General features: G+C 38.9%; 1 protein-coding gene across 7 annotated transcripts in view; it reads left to right on the top strand.

Moving 5' to 3' along the window:
* The window catches only part of SLC25A13 (solute carrier family 25 member 13), a 199,186-nt gene that overhangs the window by 140,301 nt on the left and 46,558 nt on the right, over positions 1-12,327 (top strand). For all 7 annotated transcript variants that reach the window (XM_003130160.5, XM_021102403.1, XM_005667626.3 and 4 more), the window contains 2 exons: positions 826-878; positions 2,257-2,337. In XM_003130160.5, coding sequence (XP_003130208.3) covers positions 826-878; positions 2,257-2,337 — 134 coding nt within the window. The remainder of the gene's footprint in view (positions 1-825; positions 879-2,256; positions 2,338-12,327) is intronic.

Raw genomic sequence — 12,327 nt, 5'->3', positions numbered from 1 at the left:
TTCTCTCTCACTCACAGTCTCTTCTACACACTCACACACACACACATACACCAATATGCCCTCTTTTCTGCCTAGCAGCCAGAGTGGTCTTCTGAAAATATGAGTTGGCACATCACTGTCCTCCTGATGGAAACCTTTTCACCTAACTTAGAGGGTATCAGGCTCAGGGTCTAGTCCATGGTGTGGCTCAGCGCCCTGAGACTGCTCCTTGAAAGGTGTTGCACCAGTCTTATCCCTCATTTTGAGCACACCAGGCCTGTTCCCACTCTGCACTCTTAGCCCTGTCTGTTCCCCTTCCATGAACAGATGTTTCCCAGTTGTCACTTTTTTGGGAAGGCCTTTCCCTCCTTCCATCTAAAATTGGTCAAAGCAGGAACCTTCTTTGTCCTGTGCTTGTTACTGAGTCGTAGTTGCTAAGTATCTGAATGGCTGAACCGTGGGTAGTGGGGGACGGGGTAAGGTAGAGAGATGAGAAAAGGGTTAGCTAAAAGGAATATATTCACTAAAGTTCTCTTTTTTAAAAGGCAGGAGGGAGGGAAAAGAGCAAATGTGTGGAATAATGAGATTTCCTATATCAGTATTACTGTTGATTTACCTGATGTGCAAACGATCCAGAATGTGAGAGGGAATTAACTCAGGCCTGATGTGGCTCTTAGACATTAGTACCTAAACATTCCATTTCGAGTATTCTCATTAAAGGTAAGAGCAGAAAACTGCAACAAAAATCACCCTAGTTTTTACATGGTGATCCCCTTTTTAGAGCTGTTGATATGTGTAGTTAATGCTAATTTATTTAATGTACTTCTACTTTTTGTTGTTTTTTAGGTCTGTTGCCACAGTTATTGGGAGTCGCCCCAGAGAAGGCCATAAAACTTACAGTAAGTCTTTTGATTTGATGTTTCCGATGAAGGGAGTTTGCACATATTCCAGGATCTAGCAGAGATTCTTATGTGAAACAGCAGGTCTGTGTTTCCTCAGAGGCACGAACTAATTTGAACTTGGGTACTCACTGCACACAGCTTTTTATTATTCCCCATTTAACACTGGACATCCGCAAAGGTGATAATATATTTGAATAAGACTCGGCGGTCACCACTGCTGTCATCATCATCCTCATCACCGCTATAGCAGTGGCCGCAGCAGCAGCTGAAGCTTCAGTACCTACCAGACGGGCGCTTGCCATGTGTTGTCTCTTACTGTCTTAATCTCAAGCCGAATGTGACCCACAGTTTACAGATAAGGAAAATGAGGCCCACAGGGATTAAGTATTTACCTGTGTTGGCATAGTTCGTGAGTGGGAAAGCTGGAGTTCAAACCCAGATTTTTCTAACTCCCAAGCATATCGTCAAAGTACACCTGCTATTTTGGAATTCACGTTTGAGGTATATTCTGTACACTTTTGCCCAAAAAACTCATGTGGAGGGGCCTGAGTTCCAGTTGAAGTTGATCTTCCATCAGATGTCAGATGGGTTCTTCAGTGCCTGACACCTATCCAGCAGACAGTAGGTGTTCAGTGTGTATTTGTGGAATGGATGAATATTGTATTTTCATCGCTCAGGTCAGAAAGTTAAGCTTTACTTTAGGCTTGGGCTGTGTACCATTGGTGCCCAAAATTCTTCTTTTAACATCTTATTATGTGACCTTGGGACAGCTAATCTTCTGATTGATCCTTAAAATTGCTTGTAGTACATACCACTTTGAGACTATTATACTTCATTAATTAATTAATGTTCTCAATGTTCTTTGAGAATCCTTGAGAAATTTTTTTAGATACTGAATTTCTACTAAGCTGAAAGATCTGCTCAGCCAATTTTGTCTCAGTGATGAGCTGTTTTAGATTAATTCTTGTTAGAAGACTTGAAAGTGATTTTTAATCAAACCCTATAAAACAGTTTTTAAGTTTTAAAACATATGTTTTTATTTTGTCTCTATTGTTACTATGTGTCTTTCCATGCTATTGTAATGGCAGGACATTTTGAATCTTGAGCAACCCTGCATGATTTTTTTTCTCCCAGAACATCAGGAATACATCTCTCTATATTTAAAAAAATTTTATTACATATCTATATATTCTACCTTTTGAAAACTACATAGAAGCTATTAAGATCAAACCTTTAGGATCCTTTATTTACTTAATTTATGATTACTCCAGTACACTGACAGAAGAAAAAAATAACACTTATTTACAGTTGTTTATTTATATGTGTTTAATGGCTTTATATTTTTCATCAGCTTGTATAAATATTTTTCTTCAAGGTGAATGATTTTGTGAGGGATAAATTTATGCGCAAAGATGGCTCAGTTCCCCTGGCCGCAGAGATTCTTGCTGGAGGCTGTGTAAGTACCTTTTGTGGATCTCTGTGTTGAAAAGACTTGTTTCATGTACGTGTCAAAACCATGCTAAACAAATGTGGACTAAGGCTTCTGTTTACCGCAGATCCCATACCAAGGCAGTCTCCTAGGGCACCTCGGCTTTTCCTAGACAGGCGAACCATTCCTGAGGTGGAAGGGTAAACGTCTCTGGTCTTACTGCCTGTTAAGTCATGCCTGTAAAAATCGCCATTGCTTGCTCTTGGTTCTGCAGTAGAAGTCACCTGTGGCAGAAGTGTTTGGCCTTTGAACGAATCTTTGCAGCCTCTTGTAGAGTTCATTTTTTGGTACGTTCTTTCCTCATGATACCCTCTGCTGGGTCAGGCACTAAAATCTGTAGTTTGAAGTCGGCAGCCATAGATCTTTGCTTTGCTTTACCTCAGATGCCGGCAACTCTTCAAGTCCCCGGGGGCTTCTGGGAGGAGGATGTGGGGATAACTGGCTGTGAGCGCTCTGCATCATCAAAAATGCTTGGAATGAATGTTTCTTTATATGGATGAACAACCTGCATCTTGTTCTTGAGCTCAGCACGACATCATGTCTTGTTTTATTTCATGTGCAGGTTTGTTCATGTGAATGCAAATACCTTAAGTAAATTAAACTCTCGTACAAAGACTGGTGCTATTTAAAGATAAGGTTGTATAAATAAATGGTCTTTGATCACTAGGGCAATAAGTATTCGTATATTTTCCATCTAAACCTGTGTTTCTTTTCTTACACAAAAGATGAGGGGGTCACTTTTTTTTTTTTTTTTTTTTCTATTTCACTCGTTCTGTGCAGGAAATAATGTTCATAAAATTTTTTTGAAAACTCATTGAGTTTGGAAGCTGGGCAAACACCTGAGAATATTAAACTTTTCTATGGAGAGGGCTTGTTATCCTAACATTGAATAGGGATTCCCTGGATGTAGCAGGACTTATGGAGTCCTAGCTCCTGGTAAGAGATGGACGGAATTTGGCCGCGGCCTGACTCCGTTTGATCACTGACCTGTCAGAGACTGCCAGGTAAGATCCCCTTGTCCTGTAACTTTAGGAGCATTCAGGGTGGAAAAGGGAGCCTTTAATGTCCTAAATAAAAAGGACACACAATAATAATCAAAAGGAATATTAGGAGTTGCAAGAAGGGCTCTTGTTGGCAAGTACTCTTCCTTTAAAACAACTACAGTTTCCAGTTGAATAACTCGATGTTGTAATTTTCAGTAGACATAACCATGGGTTTTATCCAATGCATCCTTCAGGCTATTATATGGGGCCAAGAGAGCAGGGAGTTTCAGTAGGTCAGGTGGTGGTTTTTGGTTTTTTGTTGTTTTTTTTTTTTTTAAGTCAGGTTTTAAACTTGCTGAAAAGACATGATTATGTATCTCTGGAAGAATTTAAAATGGAAAATTAACTATGTGATACTCCTCAAGGTTTTGGCAATAATCTTGAGGTTTATTTTCTTTTTAATCAAAGCATTTTGCCCACACTCGGGCTTGGGTGCCAAGGAGATTGGTTGTGGCACGCCTCGTCTGCCGTAGGTGGTCTTGTTTTCTCATACGTGGTCGCCCATTTCAAACACAAAGCACCAGTTGGCATCAGACGTGGTGCCTAGTTATCATGAAGTGGTGCAGTCCTCTTTCAAACCTGATCCAAACACAGGCTTAAAATTGGAGCCACTGGGGCTTTACAGACACTTAAAATATCTATGAAAATGAGGTTTGCCATCCTTCATCTCAAAGGTGGTGAGACAGTGGTCCTCAGTGTTTCAAGCCTCCTGTTTTGCCTCCCCACCCCCATTGCTTTAAGAAGTAAAAGTTTATTTCTCATGTAAGCAGTCCTTTACATGGCCAACAATCTAGGCCCATTAGGTCTCTGATAGTGGGGTGGCTGGTTCCATTTCAGTGTGTGTTCTGAAAGCAGTAGCAGCATTTTTCTTTTCAGGCTGTGGTGGAATTGTCCCCATAGGCAGAGCCCTTCATACACCTTAGAAAGTCCCTTGAGAGTGCCTCTGCCTTGCTGAGCAGTTGGGACTACAGAGGCTTTTGCAAGGTGGTGTCGCATGGGCCTTCTTAGTTCACCCAAGCATTGCCAGGCATTGCCTTTTAAGTCCTTGAGAAGCTCATCTGGCTTTATTATTACTGAAAATTAGTACACATGGCTGGCTTTCATATTTACAACCAAAACTGTTCATTTCTTTGAAGATGATTTTTTTTATTTGTTTTATAATCTGTTTTCTTCAAAAACAGGGAAGAGATGCAAGGAGGTCTTTGTCTCCTAACCTTCATAGTACTTAGCTAAACTAAGTGCTGGTTTTGGTTTTGTTTTTGGGGGTGTTTTTTTGTTTGGTTTTTTTTGCTTTTTAGGGCCGCATTCACAGCAGATGGAGGTTCCCAGGCTAGGGGTCTAATTGGAGCTACAGCTGCCGGCCTACGCCAGAGCCACAGCAACGCCAGATCTGAGCCGAGTCTGCAACCTATACCACAGCTCATGGCAACGCCAGATCCTTAACCCACTGAGCAAGGCCAGGGATCAAACTCGCAACCTCATGGTTCCCAGTCGGATTCATTTTTCCCCTGCGCCACAACGGGAACTCCTTTTTTTTTTTTTTTTTTTTTTTTTTGAGAACAACAAAAATGATCTTTTGAAGGAAAATGTTGGAGAAAAAAGAATTAATCTCACCCATCAATTTTTAATGTAACAAAACCTGTAACTAAAGAGATTTAAAAAATCCTCTTCTGTTCCATTAATGTATATAAGAGGATGAATCTAACTTCAGCCTCACTGTTTGCACAAGTTTAGGACACTGTTAAAAATTTGACTTCGGGAGTTCCCTGGTGCCTCAGCACGTTAAGGACCTGGCGTGGTCACTCTATGGCCCAAGTTTGATCCTTGGCCTGGGAACTTCCACATGCCGTCAGTGTGGCCAAAAAAAATTGACCTCAGTTTCCTGAGGATTTTTGTAGGTTTACACCTGACAGTAGTGATATATTCTGCACAATTTACAGCTAAACTGAATCCTGACTGGGGTTTATAAACTCTGTGTCTAGAAGGTTCCTTATGGTTTGTGTTTCCTGCATAAGTTGGTTTTCTACTTTCTCAGTTAGACTGGAAGTTGTAGGAGTTTTGACAGAGACCTGGAGCCTCAGGCATCCCTGCACAAGATATATATACCAGCTGTTTTTCTGCTTTTCCATCCTTCCTTTCCCTTCTCTGGTCAGGAGTTCAGCCCTGGAGGGAGACGTGACTCGGGGGCGGTCACTGTCAGTGCTGGTGGAGACTCTCAGTAAATGGGGCAGAGGAGAGTGGCCTTGTCACCACTACCCATTTCCAGCTAAGTTCCCAGTGACTTGAAAAACTGTATATTCTCTCTGAGTACGTCGTTGTTATTGCTGAGTTGCTACATCTTAAGGAAAAATGACATAGGTAAATGCCATGTGGTCTGTAGTTTGTAGTCCTTAATTCAACAAAGTCTTCTACGCATCTAGTGGAAAAGAGGGTTGAAATCCCAAGGGGACCAAGATCTTTAGTTTTTCATCCTTTGATCTTAAAGTCGTCGGATAAGGAAATAGAAATGGTGCTTTGAGTGGTTTCAAGGAAGATATAAATATGATGATTAATTTGGTATGAAAATCTACATTGAAATGAGACAAACTGAAATAATATTCGCTGGAAAACATGGGAAAAATGTCTAAACCACAAATGATATACCTGCACTGACACAGTAGTCACTCAGTCCATAGTTCACCCTAGGGTGTATACATGGTGTCATAGGGTCTGTGGATTTGGATAGATGTATAGTGACTCATATCCATCATTATAATATTATGCAGAGTATTTTCCTTACCCTAAAAATGCTCTTTGCTCTGCATCTTCATCTCTCCCTCCCTGTCCCACCCCTAGCAACCACTCATCTTTTTAGTCTGAATAGTTTTGCTTTTTGCAGAAGGTCTTAGATTGGAACTATACAGTATTATAGTCTTTCCAGATTGACTCCTTTGTCTTAGTAATACACATTCAAGGCTCCTCTGTGTCTTTTCATGGCTTGATAGCTCACTTCTTTTTAGCACTCAAAAATACTCCTTTGTCTGAGCGTACCACAGTTTATCTCTTCACCTACTGAAGTTCATCTTGCTTTCTTCCAAGTGGTAAATAAAACTGCTATAAACATACCTGCACAGGTTTTTGCTGAAAACAGCTCCTTTGGATAAATACCAAGGAGTGCAATTATTGGATTTTGCTGTGAGAGTATATGTAGTACTGAAGAAACCTCCAAACTGTCTTCCAAAGTGACTGTACCCTTTTGCATTCCCACCAGCAATAAATGAGAGTGAGTTCCTGTTGCTCCACCAACAAGTATTTGGTGTTGTCAGTGTTCTGTGCATCTTTTTACTTTGCTGATCCATTTCTTCTTTGCCATGGTGTTGACTTCCTCGGGAATACCCTTCATGTTTTTGTCTGGCCTCTCACCCTACAGAATTACCTTCAGCTTCTTTTCATCCTCAGCCCTAGCTAATTGCTCAATGTTGTTTTGTTTTCCATTTAATTTTTGAGAGAGGAAATTTGATTGGCAAGCCTCATCTTTGTGTGCCCAGCCATAGAGCAGCAGTCATGACCCACCCAGACATCAATAACTTTGCTAAACAAATCCATTTGTTTCAACCATCATTTGTTCAGACTCTTCTTGTACCATTTTGTTTTACCTTGAATATTTTAAGTAGCCCATGAATAGTAGTGTATGTGCTTTTGTCATAAAGTATACAGAAAGCCATATCTTGCTTGATATTTCAAACCTAGTCATATCAAAATAGGGATAAAATTTCCTCAAGTAATGAGCATATGTGCTCTGGCAATCAGAGGTGGTGAGTCAGGCTACCTGTGTGGGTTTAAATTACACTTTGGTGATCTTTTTCTTCACAAGGTTTTCTGTGGAGATATGGTCTCAGTGTAGTTTTCTTAAGGCAGGATTATAATTTCTCTGTGCAAGTAACTATGCACATAGCCTGCTTAGAAATGGTAGGAGCCTCAGTTATTAAATTGAATTTCTATGAGGTTACTATGTAACCTGTCAAGTAGCCAAGATTTATTATGTGTTATAATGATGCTCTGGAAACAAAGTTATTATATTTTAATACTTACTCATTATAATTCATTTGTAGTTTAATGAAAATCTAATGGTTGTTGCTTTTTTCTTCAAATTTTATTATTATCTGGAGTATCTCTGGGAGATTTTTTTTACACACCCCCAAAATGTAAGACAATATTGTAAATTTTTTTCCCAATAGTAATTTATAGTTTAATAGATGACTTCCAACAAGATTATAGTGAATTAAATTATCCTTGTTTCATAAGCTTTACATTACTTATAGTAGTTTTCATTCATTTCCATATTTTTACAAGCAAAAGTTGTACCAACATACATATTTTAGTCAAGATCATATCATACACATTTTCTGTCTTTTGGTATATGATTTTTAATTTTAGAGAAATAACCATAGTAAAGTTAGAGTAGAAAACAAAGCAAAAGAAACTGCCTGTAATTCTTCAAGTCTCATGTTTTCTCTGTCTGGATAATTACACTTTATCCTTGACCTCCAACTCTGTTGACTCCAAGGCATAGAGACTGTATCGGGTATTACGTATAATCTGTTGCCTTTGTCAGATATGGCCTGGCTTTGCCACTTGAGCTTTTCCCTTATAACTTTGCGCTGACAGCTGATTGTATCCTGGGGACCTTTAGTAAATGAATTAAAACATCTATAAGTTCTCCGGATGGGACTGCTGTCTCACTGTTATGCCACTGTATCTAGCATTGTGTTTGACCTATGGGAGAGGCTTCAAAATATTTATCGAAAAAATAAATGCTTGTGGTGATGAACAAGGAAATGATGAGGAGGGCAGTAAAATAGAGTAGTCATTTGATAACATCGTGTGGCTGTTAACTTAGTTATAGTTGGACAGTGAAGACACAGTAACTCTAGGGATTGGAGCAGGGCAAAGGAACTGATGGACCTTAGGGAATAGCTATAACTTACCTACATATATACATGCCCAGGATGTTTCACGAGTAAGGTTTTCCATGATCACTCCATAAAGAAACCAAGCTTTAAAAAACTCCTATTTATTTGGCTTCGTTTCTAAGGATGGCAAGTAAACTAACCTGCAGATGTATATAGAACAGTAAGAACAGGATGAAGATAAGTAACTTGGGGCACTTGGTATAATTTACTCATTATTGCTTATGTTTGTAGTAGAAAAATTTTTATCCAGTGGTTAATGTGTAATTACCATGTCAGAATCATGAAGGAATCAAATAAAAGCATAGCTTTTTAAAAAAAGACTACCAACAATGAGATGCCACTGCATGCCTATTACAGTGGGTAACATCTGGGACACTGACAGTATTAAAAGGCAGGCGAGGGTGTAGAGGAGCAGGAACTCTCAGTTGTTGCTGGTAGGAATGCAAAATGGTACAGCCATTTCAGAAAGCAGTTTGGAGGTTTCTTATAAAACTAAACATACTCTCACAGTAAAATCCAGTAATTGAACTCCTGTTCAACCAAAACCTGTGCAAGGATGTCTTTAGCAGTTGTGTTTGTAACTGCCAAAACTTGGAAGAAACCAAGATGTCCTTCAGTAAGTGAATGGATAAATAAACTGGTACATCCAGACAAAGAATTATGAATGTGAAAAAGAAGTGAGCTATTCAGCCATGAAAAGAGATGGAGAAACCTTAAATGCATATTCCTAAGTATAAGAATCCAGTCTAGAAAGGCTACATACTATATGGTTCCCACTATAGGACATTCTAGAAAAGGCAAAACTGTGGAAACGCCAGAAGGGTCAGTGGTTGCCCAGAGTTGGGAGGAAGGAATGAATGGGCAGAGCACAGAGGATTTTTACAACCATGAAAACACTCTGTATGATATTGTAAAGGTGGTTATATGTCATTATACCTTTTTCCAAACTCATAGAATGTACAACACGAAGAGTGAGCCATAATTAAAGCAGTGGGTTTCAGATGATTATGAAAATAATTTTGCTCTGTCACAGTTTGCCCAAAAAATCTCTAGGGGATGGGATTAAGGCACTGGGCTGCAATAATTCTGCAGCTCGGCTGCTTCTATGCAAAGCTCTTTCTTCAGACTTTTACTTGACCAAAAATAAAAGATATCTGATGGCAGTAAAGAGTCATAGCAATGGCCTTCCAGGCTAAGGGCTGCCTTTGATGACTCAGAAATGTCATCTTACCAGAAGAAAGTCCATCTCACTAAGCCAGTCAGATGTCTCTTCTGTTTTCCTCCCTTCCCCTTCTTTGGGAAGGTTTCAGAATTGTTTGACTCAACACAGTTCAGATGTTGGACTATCCTTCTGGTTTTCTAAAAAATAGAAGAGGGATTTGTTATGATAGGGAGATATGAAGAAGGATTGGGTCACAGCTTTCATACTGTTCAGATACTTTAGACATTGAATGTCTGTAAATCATTAAACGGTCCTGGTGGTAGTAGTCAAAATAGACATGTATAACAGGCAGAGCCCAAATGTGAACATATTTGACAGGACTGTAACTTAATTACTTTTTAATGTCAGTCATAACTTTGGTTTCTTGGCCACGCTTCTCCAGGTCTGTTAAAACCGTATGAAGTTGAAAATTTGAAACTTTATTTGTAAAAACAGGTAAACAGTGTACCCGTTTTTGCCTTACCCATGTAGGTCAGAAACTAAGAACAGGAAATTTCGATTTGGTATCTGTCGCATACAGAGTGAAGTGCTGAGAATCTATTCTCTTTTAAAAGTTCTTCATAGTCCAGTCACAGATGTTTTACTGAAGAGCTTAATTTACACATCAAATCAAAGGAGAAAATCCTGTATGGCTTTATGTTTGGAGATATGCATTTAGTCAGTTTAACTAGGTATGTTAGTTGGCTGGGGCTGCCATAGCAGATGCCACAGACAACTGCATGACTAAAACAACAGAAATTTACTTTCTCACATTTAGCAAAGCACCATGATCCAAGGGTCTGCAAGTCTTGGGAAGCCTTTCTCCTTTGCTAACAGGTGGCCTGCTTCTCACTGTGTCCTCACGTGGTCACCCCTCAGTCTGCGTTGTCTTTACCCTGATCACTGTTTCTTCTAAGGACTGCAGTCCTACTGAATTAGGGCTCACTCATCTTACCTCACTTACCTCTTGAAAGGCTCTGTCTCCAAATACAGTCCTATTGAAAGCACAGGGACAGGTCTTCAGCATTTGGATTTTTAGAGGGACACGATGCCCAAAAAATGAGGGGTTAAGCTAAAGGGTCTTTTCTCAACTCCAGTAAGGACTCCAGTTCTTGATTGCAGCAGACTGATGACCTCTCGTGGGGGCACCGGCTCCATCACATTCCCTCGGAGCAAGACAGAGTGAGCGGCATCTCGGCCTCCTGCCCTTTCACAGCTGCCAGCTGCTCTGTGAAGCTGCTGAGTGCCTGTCCTCAGTATTTGTGAGCAGCAGCTGAGTGCTCTTGGACACTGTGTTTTAATTTTTTAATCTACCTGCTGCTATTTGCAGAATATCTGTTTTGTACATGTGATCTTTGTATATAACAATAGTATTACCTGCACTATGTAGAAATTATTTTCATGTCTCTGTTTAACACTGAGGTAAAGAGTAGATGGAAACTATGTTGAGGCTTAGATGTCTTAAGAAATCTTTGACAGTTTATTCAAATATCAAATACTATTACCACGTGTGTATTTATTTTGTATGTGGTGTAAATCATTATACATTTACTAGTGTAGACCTTTTTGGTAGCTACCATTTTGTTTGTATCCAGATAATCAAAATACTGTATTTGGGTTTTAGTTTTAAAAAAGTCATATTCCGTAACTTCATATTAATCTATTTTTGACACATGTAAGCACATATTTTAGAATGTCACTGTGCAATTAGATATTCTTAGCACATGTCACTTGTGAAAAGCACTTTAAATCTAAGTACATTCAATTGAGCATAATTAAAATATCAAGATACATATTCTTCATATACATTTTGCCACTTAATTTTTTAAGTAGCTGTAAGTATCTACCATGTGAATTCAAATTAAAGGAAGGTGATTAAATTACAGTTATATTTAATGCTTTTAGTTTAAAATATAGCAGGAATTACACTATGTTTAAAAAAATACACTGCTATGTTTTCTGTGGACAGCAGGTTGATGGCAGAATTGATTTTTTTTTTAACATGCAAAACTGTTAATATTCTCTGCATATTCTCAAGACTGCTGCCTAAGATAGTGGGGGTAAGAGGGGGCATATTAAGAAAGTGTGGGTGTTTTTTTTTTTGTTTTTTGTTTTTGTCTTTTGGGTTCTCTTGAATCAACTACCCATGTCCTGAGAATGAAGATACTATCTAGGTTGTAAAGAAGCATTGGAGAAAGCTTGTTTAGTTCATAACAACTGAGACAAAATGAATTATGGGGAAATGTGAACTGGGGCTCCTAAACTGATTATTTAGATAATTTGTTTAGGCTGTCAGAATTGCTTGTGATTGTAATAGTGAGCAGACAGCCTTGGCAAGTCATTTTTAATTCCCATGTAACTTTACAACCTACTTGTTTACCATTATAGGATGTTTTCATGAAAATCACTATTCTTGGGGTACTTAGAAACTGGATAATACATTAAGGTTCTGGATTATGTTGCCTTTCTAAATATTTGATTTCTTGAAATTCTGTTTTCAAAAAAGTAATATGTATCACCTCCCTCAATAAAGTGAACTAAGCAGAATCAGAAGTATAAACAATGAAGTAAATCATTATATAGCATGGCAAAAGGAATTTGGGTGGCAAAAGTGGGAGAAAGAGAAGAAAGCAAGCTTACAGAGGCATCTGGGCACTGAGCAAAAGCTGTGAAAGAAGCCACCTTTCAGGATCTTTTCAGACTATCTATCTAGCCCATTTCAGAGAGGAGGTATTAGAAGAAAAAACCTGTATTTTACTTT

Source organism: Sus scrofa, chromosome 9 (assembly GCF_000003025.6).
Source record: "Sus scrofa isolate TJ Tabasco breed Duroc chromosome 9, Sscrofa11.1, whole genome shotgun sequence".
NCBI lineage: Eukaryota > Metazoa > Chordata > Mammalia > Artiodactyla > Suidae > Sus > Sus scrofa.
This window is presented reverse-complemented; position numbering and strand designations above follow the sequence as displayed.